The 23,281-nt window shown below is 46.9% G+C and overlaps 2 protein-coding genes across 2 annotated transcripts in view; one reads left to right on the top strand and one right to left on the bottom strand.

Annotated features, from left to right (window-relative positions):
- The window catches only part of Kif3a (kinesin family member 3A), a 39,833-nt gene extending 31,309 nt beyond the window's left edge, over positions 1 to 8,524 (bottom strand). The window contains exons 1-2 of the mRNA XM_013030906.1: positions 8,454 to 8,524; positions 3,540 to 3,813 (exon numbers count right to left, since the gene is read on the bottom strand). Coding sequence (XP_012886360.1) covers positions 3,540 to 3,813; positions 8,454 to 8,459 — 280 coding nt within the window. The 5' untranslated portion in view covers positions 8,460 to 8,524. The remainder of the gene's footprint in view (positions 1 to 3,539; positions 3,814 to 8,453) is intronic.
- Positions 8,525 to 9,649: 1,125 nt separating this feature from the next.
- Positions 9,650 to 15,836, top strand: Ccni2 (cyclin I family, member 2). Its single transcript, XM_013030903.1, has 5 exons — positions 9,650 to 10,048; positions 11,266 to 11,394; positions 13,055 to 13,129; positions 14,338 to 14,478; positions 15,540 to 15,836. Exons 1-5 carry the CDS (start codon positions 9,650 to 9,652, stop codon positions 15,834 to 15,836), a joined length of 1,041 nt encoding a protein of 346 aa, XP_012886357.1.
- The last annotated feature ends 7,445 nt before the right edge of the window (positions 15,837 to 23,281 follow it).

Raw genomic sequence — 23,281 nt, 5'->3', positions numbered from 1 at the left:
GCAGTAGCAAGGAGAGACAGCTCAAGAGTTCCAGAAAGCAGACAAGGAAGGAATGATGGAGAGTAGAGATAACAGAGACAATAAAGGCTGTGAAAAGCTGACGATGAGACACTGGGCTCTGGTCACCAGAAGAGTTCCAGAGAGTTGCCAAGTGTTAGGGGCCGAGGTTGCAGATGGCCTAGGCCTGAAAGATTAAACGCTAACTTCTGTCAGGGGCTGAGGATCCCAACACCCTAGGCCTGAGTGCCGTAACAGTAGGGTTATGAGAGCAGAGTTGGGAGTTCCAGCCCTTAAGGCCTTCATAAGAGCTGTAACACTCTTGCTGCCTGCGGCTGTCCGCTGCTAGTAGAAAACAAGGATTCCAATAGCTGCTAAATGCCAGGCTCTCTGGTGGTTGAGCCAAGCGGGGTAAGTCTCCAACCTGAGTATCCAAATCTATAAGTTTATGTCATCTGAAGCCAGGAGTAACAGGCTTCCAGCTCTTAGGGTTTAAAGCTGTAGCCTCTGGGTCTATCAGTCTAGCCTCAGGCCTTGGGCACTCAAAAACCAGCAATGCCAGCATAGGAAAAGCTTCTCATTTACCCACAACTCCTATCTGAGCAGAGCAAAAGAATCCCATCCAGCTGGTGGCAATATTTTCATACTCAAAATGAAAAGAATTAAGCATGCCACAGATTCTGTGTGACCAATGGGAAAAGAACCTTCAAAGCCTGCATCAGGTTTTCTTGAAATGTTGCTTCATACACCTTTCCCCTTTACAGATTGTTTTTCCTTTTTTTATTTTGGCCAGTCCTGGGGCTTGAACTCAGGGCCTGAGCACTGTCCCTGAGCTTCTTCTGCTTAAGGCTAGCATTCTACCACTTGTACCACAGCACCACTTCCAGCATTTTCTGCTTATATGGTACTGAGTAATCAAACCCAGGGCTTCATGCATGCTAGGCAAGTATTCTACCACTAAGCCACAATCCCAGCCTATTTTTCCTTAAGTACTAGAATATAATAAGTCTTATGAATCCTCCAAGTCATCACTGAATCTGGGATAGTCATCAGGATAGACCTCTAATGCAGCTACCTATTAGAAATATGCTTTCAGAATAATGTCATCTGCAATGAAATGGATAGACCTAGAATAAATCATGTTAAATGAGGTAAGGCAAGCTCAGAGAGGTAAATGGCACATGTTTTCTCTCATATGCGGAAGCTAGATCTAAAATACATGATAAATTATACAGGTCTCACACAGTGAGACCAAAGGAGGGACACGAAGGCACAATGCCTACCTGCCTCTGATCATATAATATTTATCAAAATGAACTCCAGGAAATGGAAACAGGTTTTTTTCCCTTTTCTGTTTGTTTATCCATCTTTGGGGGGGCAAAGGAAGACATAGAAATGGTGGGACAAAGGGTAAACAAATGCAGCAGTGGTACTCAACACAAATAAACTATAGAACTTGTGAGTAGGGTGCTGGGAAGGTGGCTCAGTGGTAGAGCGCTTGTCTTGCATGCATGAGGCCCTGGGTTTGATTCCTCAGCACCACATAAGCAGAAAAAGTCAGAAGTGATGCTGTGGTTCAAGTGGTAGCGCTAGCCTTGAACTGAGGGATAGCACACAGGCCCCAGAGTTCAAGCCCCATGACCAACAAAATCAAAATAAAAAACAATACAGAACTTGTGAGTAGGGATGAAAGGGAAAAACTGGGAGAGAGCGAAGGAAGGGGTGATGTACTCCAAAAAAGAAATGTACTCACTCACTACCTGGCTTATGAGACGGTAACCCCTCTGTACATCACCTTTATAATAACAATAAAATAAATTGATTTACACAAAGAAATGTGCTTTCAATAAAAAAATAATTAGGTTAGAAGGATGGAAAAAGACATGCCATATTTCTGTCAAACAATAGAGAGCTAGAATATCTGTGTTAATACCAGACAGAGCAAAGTCCACAGCAAAGAATGTCATCAAGGATAAACTTCATAATTAAAAAGAGGTTAATTCATCAAGATGATATAAAAATCTAAGCATTTACACACAGGCTCAAGGAGATTCAAAATACATGCAAAAAATTCTGATAGAACTGTAAGGTATGTGCAAATAAGAAAACAGAGAATTAAGCACTTCTCTCAATTGATAAACCAAGTTGACTGAAAATAAGTAAGTACATGGAAGAAGCTGAACAACACTATCAAACAATTTGATCTAATAATAGACATTTATAGAATACTCCATCCAACAACAGAATATACACCCCCAATTATAGGTTATATCCTAGAATGTGAAACACGTCTCAAAATTTTTTTCTCTGACTGAAATAGAATTAAAATCATTAACAATCTCTGGAAAACCTCAAAATATCTGGAAATTAATACATTTTTAATTAATCAAGCGATCATAGACAAAATAATGAAGTCAAGGCAGAAAATATTTAAAACTGTTTGAACATGAAAACATGTCAACCCTATTAAGATGCCCCTAAAACAGTACCTGGAGGATAATTCATGCCAAATAAATTCCTGCATCAGAAAAGAGCTCTGAAAACAACAAACACAGCATCCACTTCGAGAAAGTACAAGAACATCAAATGGAACCCAAAGTAGAAAAACAATAAACATCAACACAGAAAATAACGAAATAGAAAACACAGGAAAGATAAAAATTAATTAAAAAAACTTTCTCTCAGTAGATAGTTTATCTATCAGTAGATAGATAAACTTCTAGTTAATCTAAATAGGATAAAAAAGGGAAGACACAAACCACTCTTTTCAAGAATGAGAAAGGCCATATTATTGCACTGTAACATACTAAATATGTTAAATAACTTCTTGCCAATGAAGTATCAACTTCAACGATATATACAAATCCCATGACAGAAAATTATCAAAACTCACTCAAGAAAACATAAACTGAGTATCCACAAATCTATCCAATAGATTGAATCTGGTACAATTTACAAACCTTCTCACCCAGACAGGTGGCTATATAGATGAAGTCTATCAACTATTTAAAGGAGAAATACTAATTCTAGGCAAATTCTTCTAGAAATCTGAAAAGGAAATAATCCTCAACTCATTTTCTACAACAACATTAGTCTCATACCAAAATCAGATAAAACTTTACAAGAAAACTACATTCATATATCTCTCATGAATACAGATGCAAAATTCTGCCAAAGCAAATTAACCATTTTTTTGCTTTTTCTTTTTTATCTTGTGACAGTCCTAGGGCTTTAACTCAGGGCGTAGGTGATGTCCCTGAGCTTTTTTGCTCCAGGCTAGTGCTCTACCACTTGAACCACAGCTCTACTTCTGTTTTTTTGCTAGTGAATTAGGGATAAAAGTCTCAAGGACTTTCCTGTCAGGGCTGGCTTTGAACTGCAACCCTCAGATCTCAGGATTACAGGTGTGAGCCACCAGCACTTGGTTCAACTTCATATATTTTCTACAACTCATCAAACTTTACAGTTACAACAAATGAATTTGTAGAGCATTAACAGTATATCTCAATAATTTTTTTAAAATAAGTTGCATGCTCACTTACCATTGTAACCTTCAAGAACAGAATCAATAATGGGTCTTGCAGTTAAGTTGTAAACGTCCAATTGTTTACTGTCTGGTCCGAAAACAGTATCAAAAGTAAATGTCTTTGGAGGCTCATTGGAAGAATCAGTCTTATGAACAGTAATTGTTCCCCTCATCTCGTCCACGCTGACGGCCTGTCTGTAGTACATTGCCTTCTCTCGTTCATTGAGGGGCCGGCACCTAACAACCACCTTCACATTATCACAGCTCTCGGGCTTCTCCGATTTATTGATCTGGCGGAGACAATATTAACAAATAATGAAAAGACCATTTAATTTTTCCCTTGCCATGTTAAATTTCTAATTTGAAAAAGATTATTTTGCTGTTTCAGTGCTTTACTAAAAGATACAAATAAGAAAATAGTTTCTTTTGCAATACAAAAGAGGGGAGAGGGAGGGATCTAATTTGCATCTGTAGCAAATGCTATCCAAGGAGAAAATAGCTAGTATTTTATTGATTGTCTTTCTGCAGGAAAGTCCTGACATCCTCTTAGAACTTCTCCCTGTAGGCACACATATGCAAACGTGTTTAACAAGTTTAAATCAGACTATATAATAAGTCCTTCTTTCTTTTTTCTACATGTCAGTAAAAATTGTAATCATACACCCATATATATGGCTTATCTTCACAGAAGACAACAGTAAGTTAAGGACAGAAAAATCCAATGGTAGAGAAAAATGTCTTAGTATTGACCTGATCTCATGAACATGTGTGTATCTATAAATAGGACTTTTGAAATTTTACATAATTAAGAATCTGTGTTCAGGACTGGGAATGTGGTTCAGTGGTAGCGTGCTTGTCTAGCATGAATAAAGCTCTGGGTTCAATTCCTCAGTTCCACATAAACAGAAAAAGCTGGAAGTGGCACGGTGGCTCAAGTGGTAGAGCACTAGCCTTGAGCAAAAGAAGCTCAGGGACAGTGCCCAGGCCCTGAGTTCAAGCCCCAGGACTGGAGGGGGAAAAAAAAAATCTGTGTTCAAACACAATCCTATCACTGAAATTAGGTATTCAATTCTGACTGCTTCAGGTACTCTTCTATGCATTAAAAAGAAATAAATATAAGCCATTACCAGTGACTTTGACATTGTCATTGACAAGTAACAGATAATAGTATCAATACATTTCTCTCCGTCACTGCCTTTATCCACTGCCCTTTGATGACACCCCCCACCTCCACCCCCCCACCCCCCCCCCGCCCCCGCCTTGTCTGGGCCTTAGATTATGGCCTCCTAACTCTATTCTTACATTTAATTAACTTGCCTGTTGTGCCAATCAGTGTCCACATAACGTTAGTCCTGTCACAGACAATTACTCAATGGCGTCTAAAGAATCTTACAATAAGAATAAGAAATGTAAAGGTAAAATGAAAAATGGCTCCCATCCATGTCTGCTTCTCTAGTCTTATTTCACAAAATCCCTCAAACTCAAACACCCTGAACTCATGGTATTTTCTATTCATCATGCTCCTCCACCTCCACCACTGGCCTTTTTTTCTTTGGTCCTTCCTTTCTGCCTTTTCTTTCTTTTTTGTGCCAGTACTAGAACTAGTACTCATTGCCTGGACACTGTCCCTTAGCTTTTTCTGCTCAAAACTGTTACTCTATCACTTCAACTAAATCTCCACTTCTGGCTTTTTTGAGTGTTAACTGGAGATAAGAGTCTCCTGGACTTTTCTACCCAGGCTTGCTTCAAATCATGATCTTCAGATCTCAGCCTCCAGAGTACCTAGAACTATAGACATGAACATCAGTAATACCCAGCCACTCCTACCCTCCCCCCCTCCGCCGCCTTTTTTAAAAAAATCTGTCATGGGGCTTGAACTCTGGACCTGAGCGCTGTCCCTCAGTTCTCCAGCTCAAGGCTAGCACTCTACCACTTGAACCACTGTACCACTTCCAGTTTTCTGGTGGTTTATTGGAGATAAGTGTTTCACAGACTTGGGGCTGAGAAGGCGGCTCAGTGGTAGAGGGCTTGCCTTGCATGCATGAGGCCCTGGGTTCAATTCCTCAGCACCACATAAGCAGGAAAAGCCGGAAATGGCGTTGTAGCTCAAGTGGTAGAGCGCTAGTGTTGAGCTGAAGAGCTGAGGGAGAGTGCCCAGGCCCAGATTCAGGCCCCACAACCAACCAAAAAAAAAAGTTTCACGGACTTTCCTGCCCAGGCTGGCTTTGAACAGCGATCCTCAGATCTCAGCCTCCTGAGTAGCTAGGATTATAGGCATGAGTCACCGGTGCCAGGCTTACTACTAGGCTTTTTTTAGGTTGCTTAAACCTAGAACATTCCTCAGTACTCTCTACATTTAGATAGCATCTATTTAGCCTTCAGATCTCAGCACAATAGCCACTTCTTTTGGGAAAACTTCACTGACTAGTCAACTGCTTTTTTTTTTTAAAAAAAATAGGCTTAAATGGTGTCCTGCTCTCCTCATCCAAGGACACACATTTACTTTAGTTTGTTCCTCATTTTATTAATGTCTTTCTATCTTCACCATACAGGCAAACAAGTAGTGAAGGGACTGAATTTAGCTCACAAGTATTTTAATTAGTTGCTAAAATTGAGCGATTCCACAGAAATAATAAAAGTCTTCTGGGATAAAAAGTAGATGATGTACATCTGTGTAGGCCAGCATTCCCACATGGCAATACTCTGCAATTCATCACACTTTAATCCTATTGCATGCTAGCCATTTACTTCATTCATTAAGACTAAATATCTTGCGAGGGTACCAGTGGCTCACACGTATAATACTAGCTACTCAGGAGCCCCAGCCTTCAGCAAAAGAGCTCAAGGATGGCACTCAGGCCCCAGAGTTCAAGCTTCATGACCAGCAAGAAAGAATAAAAAAGACTGTGTCCTATGTCTGTAAATGTGTATGATGCTTCCTCTGCCCAAGAATACAGGCTTAACTTGAGCTGAAGAGCTGAGGGACAGCGCCCAGGCCTGAGTTCAGGCCCCAAGACCGGACCCAAAAAAAAAAAGAACACAAGCTTAAACCAGGTGCTGGTGGCTTACAACTTGAATCCAACTACTCAAGAGGCTGAGATCAGAGAACCCTGGTTTGAAGCCAGTCTGAGCAGATATCTCAAGAGACCCTTAACTCTAACCAGCAAATAACCAGATGTGGAAAGGTAGCTCAAGTGGTTGAGTGCCAGCCTTGACCAAGGACACAAACTGACTTTGATACATTTGGTAAATTCTCAAGTGAGAATGTGAGGCCTTCAGTTCAAGGCCCAGTACTATCATAAAAAAAAAAAAAAATAGGGGCTGGGAAGGTGGCTCAGTGGAAGAGCGCTTGCCTTGCATGCATGAGGTCCACATAAGCAGAAAAAGCTTATGCTCAAGTGGTAGACACTAGCCTTGAGCTGAGGGACAGCGCCCAGGCCCAGAGTTCAGGCCCCACAACCTCAAAAATTAAAAAAAAAAAATAGCTGAGTGCCAGTGGCTCTTCCCTATAATCCTGGATGGTCAGGAGGCTAGGGGATTGCAGTTCAAAGCCAACCCAAGAAAGAACGTCCATGAAATTCTTATCTCCATTCCACTATCCAAAAAGCCTGAAGTGGGGGCTGGGAAGGTGGCTCAGTGGTAGAGTGCTTGCCTTGCATGCATGAGGCCCTGGGTTCAATTCCTCAGCACCACATAAGAAAAAAAAGAAAAAAGCTGGAAGTGGTGCTGTGGCTCAATTGGTAGAGCGCTAGCCTTGAGCTGAAGGGCTGAGGGACAGGGCCTAGGCCCAGAGTTCAAGCCCCATGACCAGACCCCCCCCCCACAAAAAAAAGCCTGAAGTGGACCTGTGGCCCAAGTGGTAGAGCACTAGTCTTGAGGGGGGGGGGAACCCTCAAGGACAGTACCAAGGTCCTGAGTTCAAGCCTTGGGATGCCAGGATGCTAACCATGACCCCCCCCCAAAAAAAAGACAAGCTTCTCTCTTTCCAAAGTCAACAATATCAACCACATTTGAATCAATAACTTGGTAACTGAAGGAAAAAAGAACAAACCAACAGAAACTAGGAACCGATTTTAACATTTTTCCTCTAACAGTAACACTGAATACTAAAACGTCCAGCGCTGTCCTTCAAGTCTCCAGTACCTGATCTTATTTCATCTTGATACGATTCCCAAGAGGAGACGTTTAATTACGTGGGCTCACTAAGGGGCCCAGGCAGCTTAAATAACTGAGGCCTCGGTGACCAATACCTAACCCTCTATGGCCCAAGTTCTCTCCATGACCCTTCATCATCATCATCATCATCATCATTTCGATTATTATTATTATTTATATTTACAACACCCCCCCCAGGAAGGCACGACAACCATCCGTGAAATCCTGGCGGGTGGACACACACAGACAGACACAAAGACACCCACGGGCGGCATTCTGCACCATAAGCCACAGCGCCACGACCGGAATGACAGCTTGAGCCCAGGAGAAACCCCACCCCCCCCCGAGTCCAGGAGCCTGGAACACGGGCTCCGCGGAGCGTGCAGAGGCCACGCGGGGCGCCCGGCATCCCAACGACCCTCGGCGGGCCTTCCCCGCCCAGCGGCCGGCGGGGCCGGGCACCGGATCGCGGCCCCCGCGGTCCGAGCAGCGCAGGCCCCACGGGACGCAGCGGGGACCAGGCGACCCGGCCTCCTCCACGGCGCCTCCCGAAGCGAGCCGGATCCCCTCACCACCACGCCCCGACGGACCCCGCGCGGGGGGTGGGGGGCCCAACCCCGGCCGGTTCCCTAAAACCGCCCAGGCTCAGGGGTGCCCGGCCCGGCCCCGCCCCACCGCGCCGCCCGCCCGCCCGCGCTTCTATGGAAACGGCCGCGCCCCCGAGCCAGGCCGCTGGGATGAAGAACCCCAGCGTCTGGAGCCGCGCTCTCCTCACCGGCATCTTGGCTCCTTTCCCGTACCCCCGGCGGACGCCTCCGCTCGGGGTGGGGTGGGGGGGGGTGCAACCCAACGACACCCGGGGTCGCGGGAGAAGCTGGCGATAGACGACTGGAGCACCTTGGCGCCCTCGAGACTGCGGCTCCCCGGGCGAGAACGCGCAGTGCGCAAGCGCACTCCGAGCTCGCCCCGCCCAATCCCTGGTCTCCCAGTTTCCACCCAGTCTCTAAGCACTACGCCTGCGCAGAAGCTTTCCGAGTCCATCTCCGAGGACGCCTGACTGAGGCCGCGCCTGCGCAAAGCGTTCCCCGGCCATCTCCTAGGACGCTGGACTTGGAGGCCGCGCCTGCGCGGTGCTGCCATTCCGCTTGGTAGCTCATGTCTATAATCCTAGAGCCTGAGATCTGAGGGTGGAGATTCGAAGGCAGCCCGGGCAAGAAAATCCGTGAACCTCTCATCTCCACTTAACCACCAAAAAAAAAAAAAAAAAAGAGGGAGGAGGAGGAGGCGGGAAATGGGGCTGTGGTTCAAGTAGTGGAGCGCTAGCCTAGAGCAAAACACGCTAATGGACAGCACCCAAGCCCCGAGTTCAAGCCCCGGGACCAGCATCAACAAAACAAACCTTTTAAATTAAAAAAAAAAAAAGTCATTTTGCCTTCCTGAATTCCTGTTTCATAGTCTTCCTCCTTGAAGTAGATCTGAGAAATAAGTAGATCTGAGTCGACCTACTTCATGGTCTTCTCGTTCATCGCCTTTCTTAAACTAGAATACACATTTCATATGTTCTCTGGTCTTCGTATTTTTCTTCTCGGCACCCTTATCGACAGTCGGACTTCCAGACGGAACGACTAATGAGATTAAATACACTCAGTGAACTCCCATGTGAAGGAGGGATCGATGAGGTCTTTTAGAGGTCGAATGAAGCACCAGTCACCATGCAGGCTGCCTCCCCCACCCCCCCAAGGCTGCTAACCAGATCTCCAGCCACCCCCCCTCGGAGCTGGAGACCTGACATGGGGTACAGGCTGGGGGTGAGGGTGGGGTAGAAGTTGGCCCAGACCTCCCCAGGACTGGAGGTGGGGGGGGGGGGCATCGGGCCCTCCAGGTGTCTGCCCCAGGTGTATTGCATCAATGCACCTGGGGTTATAAAGAATGGCTGAAGCTACAGCTCACACCCCGTATCTCCAGCACGCCATGGCTTCAGGCGCACCCCAGGCCTTGGCCTCAGAGGAGGAGGAGGAGGAGGAGATCGCAGCCGTCGAGGGTTCTGGGGAACAGGAGGCCCTTGGTTGTCTCCCCTGCACACCGTGTGTGCGGACCACCGCTTCTCCCTGGCGGCCATGGAGCAAGTTTCGGGGCTCCAGACAGCCTGGATCGGGGAGGGACCCCCTGGTGCTCCTGCGGTTGCCAGCCCCGGCTTCCAGACCGTCCAGCCCAATCCCCACCGTTGCAACCCGGCCTTTGCAGCCCCAAGTGCGGCCTAAACCGTGGCACTGCCAAAGGCGAGACATCCTGGACCAGAATCAGCTGCTCCGCTACCTGCAGCTGACCCAAAGCAGAGAGGAGCGCCTGTGGCGGAGTTGCTGCCCCCAGGTACTGATCCTCCCCCCCCCTCCCCGCCAGACACACCTCGGGGGTCCCCCATCCCTGAGATGACCCTCTGCACACACACACACACACACACACACACACACACACACAGGTACTCCGCCCTCAGCAGACCCTGCTGCTTCCCCAGCTGTGGCCCCTGTGGCAGGGGGTGGGACCTTTGGCTTCCCACACCTGCCAGGACTGTGGCTGGCAGTATTCGCTGGGGAAAGAACCCTGCTTCATTTGAGGGAACTCAGGACGAAAGTGGACCCCTGAAGTCCAGGGCCAGTGGCTCAGGCCTGTAATCCTAGCTACTCAGGAGGCTGAGATCTGAGGATCACAGTTCAAAGCCAGACCATGGAAGGAAAATCTGTGAGGCTCTTACTTCCAATTAACCACTCGAAAGCCAGAAGTGGAGCTGTGGCTCAAATGGTAGAGCACCAGTGTTAGATTATTTGGACTTTGCCAGAAAGCCACACAGACATCCAGGTACTGAGAACAAAGAAAGGTTTATTGCTGGGGGAGGGGTGGGCAAGACCCCTTCTCACCAGGGAGAAGTGAGAAGAAGCATCGGCTGTTGTCTGGGGTGACCTATATAACCTAGGTGGTTTTGGAGGGGCTAGAAGGGGCTAGGAGGCAGAGACCCTGGTGTGGGCCAGGGGCTTCATCATGGCATACTAAGGTTTATGGCTGCTGTCCAAATAGTAGATAAGGGGTCCTGCAACTGCCCAGACCTGAAGGTCACTCTAAGGGGCTCTTGTTGCCTTACATGGTGGTAGCTGCCCCAGAGAAGTGTCATCCCAAGGTAAAGGGGGGTTTGGAGGCTGATTATTTACTGCCTTTGCTACATGGACCTAGTGTTGCCTAGGAAGGGAGCATGCTAAGCTGTGGAAAAGGAAGAAGTGGACTAAGCTATGGGAAGGGAGCTCATTGGGCTAACAAACAGGTCTTGGGTTAAAAAAAAAAAAAGTTGCTAAGGGACAGTGCCCAGGCTCTGAGTTCAAACTCAAGGGGAAGGGAAGAGGGAAGGGAAGAGGGAAGAGTGAAGGGGGAAGGGGGAAGGGAAGGGAGAAGGGAAGGGAAGGAAGAAGGGTTGGTGAGCAGCTAGGCCACCAGGACTTGAGGTAAAGGGACTTTGTCTTACACAGATGGTTCCTGCCATTGGTGGTCCAGGACTGGCCCACCACAAAGACTAAGACCTTTTCTTCCTTTTCCAATAGTCTGAGATCTGCCAAACCTTCCAGAACCTCGTGTTATGGCTCCTGAACATTGAGAACATCTTTAGCTTCAACCAAGCTACAATGAACCTGGCTCTCACCATCTTGGTTCACCTTCTGGCCTCTGTGAAGGTAGGCAGGCCTCTAGGGATGGTAACAGATGGTAAAAACAAGATGGCAGCTCCCTATTGCTGCCCAAGAGGGGAGTCTTTGTAGATATCCATATTGCCCATAAGTAGTGTCGCTGGTTCTCAAGGATTAGCATCGCCACATCTTTCCTCAGCATCTGTCTAGCTCCATGTCCTGTGGTCCTCAGGAATGATCAGACTTGGGAGAACAGAGGACCTAAATGGGTGAGGACTCCCAATGATGAGCTAGGACTTGATTGTCTGGACCTGACCAATGGGGTCTCAAGCCAGGCCAAGACTGTATTCTGTCAGTCCCTTTAGCAAAGGAATATTCATTATTTATTTATTTATCTACTTATTTTGTCGGTCGTGGGGGCTGAACTCTGGGCCTGGGCGCTGTCCCTCAGCATTTCAGCACAAGGCAAGCACTCTACCACTTGAGTCACAGCGCCACTTCTGGCTTTTTTCTGCTTATGTGGTACTGAGGAATCGAACCCAAGGCCTCATGCATGCGAGGCAAGCACTCTACCACTGAGCCAACTCCCCAGCAGCAAAGGCTGGGAATGTGGCTCTGTGGGAGAGTGCTTGCCTCGCATGCATGAAGCCCTGAGTTTGATTCCTCGGTATCACAATAAACAGAAAGGGCAGGAAGTGGCTCTGTGGCTCAAGTGGTAGAGCACTAGCCTCAAGCACATAGAAGCTCATGGACAGAGTCCAGGCTCTGAGTTCAAGCCCCAGGACTGGAGAACAGAACCCCATGGTTCTGAAATGGGGAGCCTTTTCATTGGCCATATAAAAGTAACACCAAGGCTGGGCACTGGTGGCTCATGCCTGTAATCCTAGTTACTCAGGAGGCTGAGATCTGACAATCATGGTTCAAAGTCAGCCCAGGCAGCAAAGTCCATGAGACCCTTATTTCCAATAAATCACCAGAAAACCAGAAGTGGCACTGTGGTACTGTGGTAGAGCACTAGCCTTGAGCTGAAGACTGCAGGGACAGCGCCCAGGCCCAGAGTTCAAGCCCCAGGACAGACCCCCCCCCAAAAAAAGTAACACTAATTTTCTGCTTCATGGAGAAAAAAAAAGTCTTTTTGGGGGGGGGGAGAGTCATGAAGATTGAACTTAGGGCCTGGGCACTTTTTTTTACTTAAAGTTAGCTCTCTACCACTTTGAGCCACAGCACCCCTTCTGGTTTTCTAGTGGTTAATTGGAGATAATAGCACAGCCTTTCCTTCCTCGCTGACTTCAAACTTCAATCCTCAGATCTCAGCCTCCTGATTAGCTAGGATTACAGGTGTGAGCCACCAGTGACTAGCCAAAATAATGTCTTCTTGTCTTTAAAACTAAAGGCAGAAAGCTTCTGTGTGTGTGTGTGTGTGTGTCCTGGGCTTGAACTCAGAGCCTGGGTGATGTCCTTGAGCTTTTTTTGCTCAAGGTGTTTGCTTGTTCTGTAATCAAACATTTCACAAGAGTTTGCTGCCCGGGTTGGATTTGGACTGCAATCCTCAGATCTCAGCCTCCTGAGTAGCTAGGATGACAGGCTTGAACTACCATCACTGGGCAAAACCTTATTGTCTTAAAGAACCTCCCTCCCTTTCATCCCCACCAATGCTTTCCTATTTGTTCCTGGCGCTCACAGTTTGCTCCAATGTGTTTCTATGCAGGTAAGAGAGCGTTTACTCCATATCGTCACAATTACTTCCTTGAGGCTTGCTGTCAAAATTAATGAAGAAGAGGAGGTACGCATTCCTGGAAGTCTGTCTGCACTAAGTTGCAGACAGGGGGCAGGGATATCACTTTGTCACTTGGAGATCCTAAAAAGTTGATACCCTTAGGAATCCACTAGCTTCCTAGGATCTTTGCTGTCTCTTCTTTTAACTTCTCAGACTCCCCACAAATAGAAAAGTAACACAACTGAACTCTCCTGGCCCCATATCCCAAGACTTGAGCTCCTGGAGGGCACAGCTGGTGTTGGGGAAAAAGGCTTCTCAAAGCATGTGGTTTAGGGCTGGGAAGGTGGCTTAGTGGTAGAGTGCTTGCCTAGCATACATGAAGCCCTGGGTTCCATTCCTCAGACCCACATACACAGAAAAAGCTGTGGTAGAGTGCTAGGCTTCAGCAAAAGACGCACAGGGACAGAGCCCAGGCCCTAAGTTCAAGTCCCAGGACTGGCAAAACAAACGCAAAAACAATACCATGTGGCTTAAAGTCCATTCCAGAAAGCTACTTGAGATTTGGCTTGGCTGTGCCCGTGGGCCTTAAAGACTCTAGGATCCTTCTCTGAGAGAAGCCATATGCCAGTGGTGGAGGAGAAGCTCCTGTAAGTTCTTGGAGCTTGCTCAACCAGCTGGGTTTCATTGGGGATTTCTGCCTCTCTCAATACCCTTCCAGATGCTTCTCAATGCCCTCTGACCTCTCCTACTTTGGGGATGAGGTAACTACTTCCATTTCCAAAGTCTCCCTGGGTTGATCTCCTGGGCTGAAGAAATAGAGGGGGAAATGGTATGTGTTTCTTTCCTTCAATACAAAGTGTGTGTGTGTGTGTGTGTGTGTGTGCGTGTGTGTGTGTCTGTGTCTGTGTGCCTGGGTGCTGTCCTTTTTTTGCCCAAGGCTGGTGTTCTACCACTTAAACCACAGCTTCACTTCCAGCTTTTGGTAATTCATTGGAGATACGCTTCACATGGACTTTTCTGCCCAGGCTGGCCTCCAACCATGATCCTCAAATCTCAACCTCCTGAATAGCTAGGATGACAGGCATGAGCCACCGCCGACACCAGGCTGTTTTGTTGTTGTTTGTTTGTCTCAAAAGCATTTTTCTGATAGTCCACTGGAAGACATTTCAACTCCCATCACGGCTGCCCAGATCCCTTAGATAAGAAAACAAATGCTACAATGACATGATTATAGGACTTTGGCCTCTTTTATTTTTCTTTTTCTTGTATTACAGTCAATCCCATGTGTGAAAGATTTCATAGAGCACTATGGCTCCGGCTATAGGCCAAATGAGTTGCTGAGGATGGAGTTGGCCATTCTGGACACACTGTATTGGGACGTCCACATGGGGACATCGCTGGACTTTTTGACTACAGTAAGCACAGGGAATTTGCAGAGTCTCCCTGAGACTCTGGTGTGCCTTTGGAACAGCTGTATTACAACATAGAACAGCAAAACACAGACGTGCACATGTCCCTTCCACATGCACCACGGGGAGATGGCGCCACCCAGGGAAGAGTTAAAAACAAATAGATCTGACATCTCACATCATATTAGCACTCTCATTACTGCAGGACATTAAGTTCACTTAACAAAAGATATTTTCTCTCTCTTTTTTTTTAAAGACGGCACTATTATGGTGATTCTCTTTTAAATACACACTGCAAAAATATTTGACTTTCCATTCTATGAATATTGTACATAAATAGTTGTCTGTTTCTGCTACAATTTACACACAATCACTTAGCTGTCTTTTGTTCACCTACACACAACCCTTATTGAAGCTTTAGACCCTATTGATCTGGCACTTAAAAAAAATATCATACATTAGTTTGAGAGTTTGAGCGAGGGTAAAGATAGACCTCTTTCAGGATATGATTCTGTTAGTAAGGCAAAATTATGCAAGGTGGAAATGTCACGTCACAGGGTGTGGGTTTGTTATGATTCATGAAGATTAAATCACCGCAGGGCTATTTTATGATGGGAACTTGCCACTCTTGACAAAGTGACAGTTGCTTCTCCTGTCAAGCAAGATACAAGTAACTTTTCTGCTTCTTTCATCTAAGATAGCATGTTCCATTCTTTTAGACTTGAAACTGTCACAATCTTAATAATCTGGAATAGTATGTAACTCTTCTTTCCAAAGGGAAACATTGTATCTAGATCCTAGGGCTTCTAAGGACCAAGACACAAAGTAGATTGTCTTTTTTTCCTCTCCAGGATTGAAGTTCAAGTTGGTCTCAGAATGGAGTCCCCTCCCCCCATTTTTTTTTAAGGGGGAAGGTGATGGATGGGAATAAGAAGACTAGGATTGCATTTGCTACACCCTGAAATTGTTCCCACTTTGGGTCATTGACATAGGAAAAGTATGAGAGAGGGAGGGATTTCTGTTTGTTTCTAACATTAAAAACAACAACAACAACCATGGTTCTCTAGTTCCACGCCCTGGTGGTCCTGACATGGCCCCATGTGGTAGAACTGTTGCCTCAGAAAAATCCTTCTCTCCACGTCGAGTCCCTGACCAGGCAGCTACAACACTGTATAGCAGGCCACCAGCTACTGCAGTTCAAAGGTTCCACACTGGCTTTGGTCATCATCACCTTAGAGTTGGAGAGGCTCATACCCGACTGGTGTGCTCCTACATCTGATCTGCTAAAGAAAACACAGGTAAACATCAACTTTGCCCCCAGCATCCCCCTGGACAAGCATCTGTCTTTTATCCCCTTAAACTGATATACTCTGATTTTCCACCAGGATACCCATGATGGCCATACAGGGCTCCCAGAAGATGTTCTTGCCTTGGTTAACTGTGGCAAGAATCAGCCCAAAGGGCTGGGAATGTGGCTTAGGGGTAGAGTGCTTGCCTAGCATGCATGAAGTCCTGGGTTTGATTCCTCAGTACCACATACACAGCAAAAGCCGCACGTGGCTCTGTGGCTCAAGTGGTAGAGTGTTAGGCTTGGAGCAAAAGAAGCTCAGGGACAGTGCCCAGGCCATGAGTTCAAGCCCCAGGACTGGCATTAAAAAAAATCTTTCCAAGTTATACTCTGTAGACATCAATATGAGAAACTTTAGCTCCCTTCTCCAGAGCAATGGAGATGCATTTCTGACAAGGAGAGAAACATGATTGCAGTGGTTGCTCATGTGGCCAAAAAAGGATTAGTTTGTGAGAAGGGAGAATCCTGAGCTTAATATTGGGGACCACACATTGCAGGTCCCCTCCCGGTATGAATGTATGGTACCAGGCATGGGAGATGGAAAGGTGATACTGGATGGAATGGGTAGTTAGATGGCTAACGGTTTTAGCGAGGTTGGAGATGGATATCTCTAAGGTGGTACTGAATGCTCTAAAGTTGGGTGGTTTGCACCCTGCACCATGCAACATGTTGACACTGAACTGTCTACTCCTTGGATGTCTGCTTCACATCTAGCCACTCTGTTTTGACACAGGTTGATCCTGAGCGGTTTGGCTACTGTAAGGAACTTGTAAAGCAGCACCTGAGAAGCTTACACAGACAGCTCTGACTCGACCTGACAGCTTCTGTCTCTGTCCCTAACCCAATGCCTAGTTAGACCCGCCCCCCCTCCTTGCTTAGACACCTGTGAATCCTGTAATTGGTATTATGAATCCTGTAATAAGAAGGGAGGAAGAGTCAGTGGCTCACACCTGTCATCCTAGCTACTCAGGAAGCTGAGATCTGAGCATCTTCGTTCAAAGCCAGCCTGGGAAGGAAAGTCTGTGGGAGTCTTACCTCCAATTAATCACACACACACACAAAAAGCCAGAAGTGGAGCTGAAGTTCAAGTGGTAGAGTGCTAGCCTTGAGCAAAAGATGCTCTGAGTTCAAGCCCCAGGATAGGCACAAAAAGAAAGAAAAGAAAGAAAGAGCGAAAGAAAGGCAAGAAGGCTCCAGAAGAGCAACTGAAATTTCTTCCATCTTTAGAAGACAGCAGAAGGAATACATGCTCACTCAATCTGCTCTTAGATTCTGTTCCTTGCTCATCAAGGATTGGTACTACAGCTAGATTATGAGGTCCGAGGGTGACCTTGACTCAGGCCTGAAGGACAAGGGCTGGGGCCTGGATTGACCAGTTCTTGCTGCTCTACCCACCAGGGCTGACCATCTCCTTCTAGTTTCCCAGTCCTACCCCTTCAATGAGTCCATTATTCTTTGGTCAGTCTGAAGCAAGGGAGTTTTCTTAGTCTAAAGGATTATATGCTAATTGATTGTGTATCTACAAATCACCTGTGAGGGCAATCCCCAGAGCTGTTTGGGAAGAGGAGGAAGGAAGAGACTGGCCCGATTGTTGGAGAAGCCAGCTGCTTCTCTGAAGCCGTACTAGATAGAGGGCCATTCTCTACATGGTGAAGCCCAGCTGGCAAAGATGTCAGCCCGCCATGTTGGAGATTTGAATGCCTGTACCACACATTTAGAGGTGGTTTGCAGAGCCTTTCTTTCCACTGTGAACGGCTGCTTTGTTGAGTGTGCCGAGTTCTGAGGTGGGGGGTGGGGAATGGCGCAGAGTCTATGGTCAAGGACCAGATAGACCATCCTGGTATCTGTATTAACAGAATCACCATATAGCTCTACCTTTCCTGGATACACATTTGTTAGTTGGGGCTTTTGGGGGGGGGTGTTAATAAATAAATACGTTTAATTGCTTCCAATGCTGTCTGAATCTTATTTTGCATTTATGGGTCACTGTACACTTGACCTTGTTGAGTGCACTTGGAACCACGCTCCCCTGGGTCCTACCAATCACTCTTCCGCCTCCTCAGGTCTCAGAAGGACTAAAATGAGAAAGTGGGGATTAAAGTGATGCACTGAAAGTCCAGCTAGCAGACTGGTATGGCGACATTACCAATGAAAATATAACTCCCTGGATCTACAAGGGAAAAGCATCCCGAACTTAAATAGATAGATTTTTGCCAGGCACTGGTGGCTCACACCTGTCATCCTAGAGACTCAGGGGACTGAGATCTGAGGATCATGGTTCAAAGCCAGCCCGGGCAGGAAAGTCCATGAGACTCTGATCTCCAATAAATTAATCAGAAAAAGCCAGACGTGGCACTGTGGCTTGCCTTGAGCTGAAGAGCTCAGGGACAATGCCCAGGCCCACAGTACAAGTCCCACAACCAAAAATAAAATGTTATATATATAGTTTAATAGGGGCATACTGCTTAGGACCCACTCTCCTTGCTCTTAAGTAGGCACTGTGGGTAAGACAGATCTTCCTAAGGTAGGACCTATATCAACTTCCCTCCCTCTAGCTTTGGGTGACTGCTGGCAGTCACCTAGGCCTGTCAGCCTACCGAGTAGAATGTAACCTGAGTCTCTTAGGGCCCAATGCACTCTCAACCTTGTGGAGGAAGAAGGCCCGAGAACCCCCAGCCCTGGGGGGTAAGGGAGCTTTACTTGGTGCTTGTCTTTCTATAGACTTGGACAGGTTCAAACAATCCTGCTTGCTTAGCCGAGTGCTGGTGGCTCACACCTGTAATCCTAGCTACTTGGGAGGCTGAGATTTGAGGATCACAGTTTGAAGCCAGCCGAGGCAAGGAAGTCTGTGATACTCTCTATCTCCAACTAACCACCGGAAAACTGAAGTGGAGTGTGGGCAAAGCGCTTGAGTGCTAGCCTTGAGCAGAAAAGCTTAGCACCCAGGCCCTGAGTTCAAGCCCCAGGACCAACAGCAACAACAAAAATTCTTCTTGCTGCTTAACTTTGCCTCAGGACCCAGAGTCCTATTTTAATTTCCTCATTTATTTTATTTTATTGTCAGTCGTGGGGCCTGAACTCTGGGCCTGGGTACTGTCCCTTAGTTCTTCAGCTCAAGGTGAGCACTCTACCACTTGAAGTGGCACTTCAAGCCTTTTCTGCTTATGTGGTGCTGAGGAATTGAACCCAGGGCCTCATGCATGCAAGGCAAGCATTTTAGCACCAAGCCACCTTCCCAGCCCCTTATTTTAAACATCCCACTTGCGTATAGACACTGGGAATCTTCTTTTTCTTTCTTTTTTCCCCCTTTATGGCCAGTCCTGGGGCTTGAACTCAGGGCCTGGGCACTGTCCCTGAGCTGCTTTTGCTCAAGGCCAGCACTCTACCACTTGTCACAGCACCACTTCTGGCTTTTTCTGTGTATGTGGTACTGAGGAATGGAACCCAGGGCTGCATGCATGCAACAGTCGTGGGGCCTGAACTCTGGGCCTGGGTGCTGTCTCTCAGCTCTTCAGCTCAAGGCTAGCGCTCTATCACTTGGGCCACAGCGCCACTTCTGGCTTTTTCTGCTTATGTGATGCTGAGGAATCGAACCCAGGGCCTCATGCATGCAAGGCAAGCGCTCTACCACTAAGCCACCTTCCCAATCCCAACACTGAGAATTCTTGTGAGGAGATTGTAGATATCACCCACCTCTGTGTGTGTGTGTATGTGTGTGTGTGTGCACGCACACACATGCATGCATGCATGTGTGCACTGGTACAGGGGGCTTGAACTCAGCATCTCAGGCTCTCACTTGGCATTTTCACTCAAGGCTGGCACTCTGCCAAACCCATACTAGAGCTTTATTTATTTACTTTGCCAGTCCTGGGGCTTGAACTCAGGGCCTGGGCACCATCCCTAAGTTTCATTTGCTTAAGGCTAGCACTCTATCACTTGAGCCACAGTGTCACTTCTGGCCTTTTCTGTGTATGTGGTACTGAGGAATTGAACCCAGGCTTCATGCATGCTAGGCAAGCACTCCAGCACCAGGCCACATTCCCAGCTCCTGTGCTTTAAATCTTGATGGAGGGTTGGTCTCTCCACACCCTGCCTCCCACAGGTAGTCAGCTATGCCTTCACTGGGGACTGCATGCTAGCCTTCCAACTGGGCTGTCAGCTGAGTCCCCATTCTCCTCATCTTGGTCTTTTTAGGATCACCCAGTGCCCAGCAAAGACAAGCCATCTCCAATGCACCCAAGTGTTGTGATTCTCTCCAACCACAGTCTGCCATTCTTCAACCGAACATGTACCCATCTCTCCGGACTTCCCATCTCTATGAGCCCATGTTGGGTCCCCCAACCATGCTGTCACTTTTAACACTGACCAAAAGTCTGTGAGCCTATTGGGACGTCAAGGGGCGTGGGGATTACTTAGTGTTCAAATAGTAAGGGTTCAAATGTTCAAATCCCAGCTCTGCTTAGTGTATGACTTGGGGAGGGGGGGGATAATTATGTAACTTCTCTGTACCTCACCTATGCAAAGAGCAATTCTCCCTGATCATAGGATTCCAATGAGCATGAAAGGAGTTAATGCATGTAATTAGAAGAGGTGAGAGGTTACTAACACAGGTTAGTAGTTCCAGTGCGCAGCCTCCTAGATGAGGAAGCAAACTCCCCTGAAGACAGGGGCTGCTTCGCTCCCATCTGCCCAGTAAAGGTTCATGGGTACTGACAGCATTTCCTGTTTCCTAAGACTGTCTCTGTCCCAACCTTCATAGACGTCCACAGCAGGATTCACAATGAAAATGTGAACTCGTACAGAAGTAGATGATGGCCATAAATTCACAGCACACACCACAGCTGGAGCATATGAACACACTCAGGAAACCTGTTGAATCCACACAGCTATTGCCCCCAAAAATGACACCATAAAAACTCAAAAGTAAATGCAAAATTTAATGGGGAAAAAAAATGAGTACAAAGTGAATGAAAAGGAACCAAAACAGTCAATGAATGAAGGGGGTAAATGAATTAACAAGTGACAGCAGTTACGATTAAAGCAATGTTAACATAACAGAAGAGCAAGCTGGTGTGCACCACAGGCCTCCAATCCATAACATGGGGTTCCCGCTCAACTAGGGAGCCCTTACATAGACAGACACAAACACCAGCAGCCAGTCTGCACCATTACAAGCTGATTCAGGTCACCCACACTTCCCAGATCTGCCTTGTGCCTGTGAACTGGCCTAAGTATTAACAACATCCTCTTCCTCTCTCAAGAGTCCCATTTACAATAAATATATATGGCAATTCTCACATGAACCAAAATGGCTCAGGTACAGTAAGTGCCAACGTGATTCTATATGACAGCCTACCAAGGCTATAATAGTGCCAACAGATGACAAAAAAAAAGGGGTTAATAACCCATGCTAAATAGAGGCCAGTTTTATGCTCACCTTTGTATACCAGCAGTTATTGTGGTTTCAGCTAAAGGTAACAGAGTTCCAAACACAGTAGGGTTAGAGGGGCAATGAGGTTTGCTATAGCGGATGGAACCTGTGTGGGGGGGACTCAGATTCCCCCCCCCCACAGGTCTTCTCCCAAATTCTGGTACGTCTTGGGGCCCACAGGTAAGCAAATAGACACAATTATGGCCTTCCAAGGTGCCCCAGGATGTGACTGGCAGGGTCTACCTACTCCAGAGCCCCAGGTTGACCTATGAGACAGGAGTCAGCATTTCTTCTATATCAGATAACCTGCCGGGTCATTCCTTATCACCAGAGATACACTGACTAGGACAGGCTATGTTGAAGATCATGCTTTCTTTGCACCAAGGAATTACACTTGCAGGTATACAATTGCCCTGAAGAGGGGGCTGCTGGCCCACATTGCACATCTACCTTGGCTGTTTGCTGGCTCACCTCCGCAGATGCCCACACAGAAGCTTCTGTTTTGACATCACAACTACAGGGGGCGTTATTGCGGAGCTAGTGAAGCTGAATCTTCAGCGTCCCTTCTAAGGCCCTGTACCTAATTATATATCTGATTATTTTTCTTGAAATAATTCCAAGACGTCAGTCTTGCAAAACAAAATCAGGACTTGTCCAGGTCGTGGCATACTACATAAGAGAATTTTCACTTGGGGCAGCAATAAAACCTGCTCTACTCCTGATGTGAGGAGCTCATCTCAGTTAAAGTCTGTTCCTTCCTAGCCATGTGGTAGTTCAGGACAGCCTACCCCTCTGCCTCACGCTGAATAGAACATCTTAGAAAGGCAAGAGGATGCCCAGGCTTGGTCCTAGATATCAGTGCAGCAGGCCAGGCAAATAGGGGAAATGGTGAGGAGAAGGAAGACGGGATGGTGGTGGGTGAGAAAAACCAACAACCCAGTAGAAATGAGGGCAGCATCCTTGGGCTCCCAGCAGGGGGCGCGCGGGAGCTGGCTCCTCCAGGGGAGGCCTGTGTGGGCCTCTTGGAAGCCCAGTACAGCTCAGAACAAATGCTGCAGCAATATTAATTGATTTCCACCTTCCTAGTGCTTGAACTCAGGGCCTGGGTGCTGGTGCTAAGCTCTTTTTAAATCAAGGCTACTGCTCTACCACTTGAGCCACAGCTCCACTTCTGGCTTTTTTTTTTGATAGTTAATTGGAGATAAAAAGTTTCACAGGCATTCCTGCCCGGTCTGGCTATGAACAGTGATCCTTAGTTCTCAGCCTCCTGATCTCAGCTAGGATTACAGGTGTGAGCTACCAGAGCCCTTTTCCATCCCCTATTTTATCAGGTCATTCTTTCCCCCCAACTCTGATGCTCCTGATGGCTTGTAAACTACCAGGAGTATAGAAGAAATGCTGGTAGTACTTTGTTTTGGTCAGTTGTGGGGCTTGAACTCTGGGCCTGGGTGCTGTCCCTTGGCTCTTCAGCTCAAGGCTAGCGCTTTACCACTTGAGCCACAGCACCACTTCTGGTTTGCAGGTATTTAATTGGAGATAAGAGTCTCATGGACATTCTTGCCTGAGCTGGCTTTGAACTGTGATCTTCAGATCTCAGCCTCTTGAGTAGCTAGGATGACAGGCGTGAGCCACTGGCACTGGGCTGCTGCTAGTACTTTCCTAAAATGTTCCCTGGAACATTACAGCTGGAGGAGGGAAATACTCTGACTGCTACGTTTTTTTTTTTGTTTGTTTGTTTGCTTGTTTTTTTTTTCAGATTGTCTTAATACATTAAGTACTTTCATCTCTTCATCCTGTGACTCAGCCAGGAAAGAAGAGAAAAATGACTTTGAGGTCACGGAACACTCTTTGCATTCCGAATACGCAGGGCTGGTTTGAAGTCTTATTTGGAGTCAAACACTTAACACACACACACACACACACACACACACAAACACACGGAGTGTCTCCGTTGGCAGGTAGCACCCTCGGGAACAGAGACAATGCTGCTCTATTTACATTCACAGTAAAAAGACAACAACAACAAAATG

Source organism: Dipodomys ordii, unplaced genomic scaffold (assembly GCF_000151885.1).
Source record: "Dipodomys ordii isolate 6190 unplaced genomic scaffold, Dord_2.0 Scaffold135, whole genome shotgun sequence".
NCBI classification, from domain to species: domain Eukaryota; kingdom Metazoa; phylum Chordata; class Mammalia; order Rodentia; family Heteromyidae; genus Dipodomys; species Dipodomys ordii.
This window is presented reverse-complemented; position numbering and strand designations above follow the sequence as displayed.

Excerpts from the sequence above, each read along its gene's own strand:
- Ccni2 (XM_013030903.1), top strand. The coding sequence starts at position 9,650 with ATGGCTTCAGGCGCACCCCAGGCCTTGGCCTCAGAGGAGGAGGAGGAG. Across the intron at positions 10,049-11,265 it reads GGCGGAGTTGCTGCCCCCAG|TCTGAGATCTGCCAAACCTT; the intron begins GTACTGATCCTC and ends CTTTTCCAATAG. Across the intron at positions 13,130-14,337 it reads AAATTAATGAAGAAGAGGAG|TCAATCCCATGTGTGAAAGA; the intron begins GTACGCATTCCT and ends CTTGTATTACAG.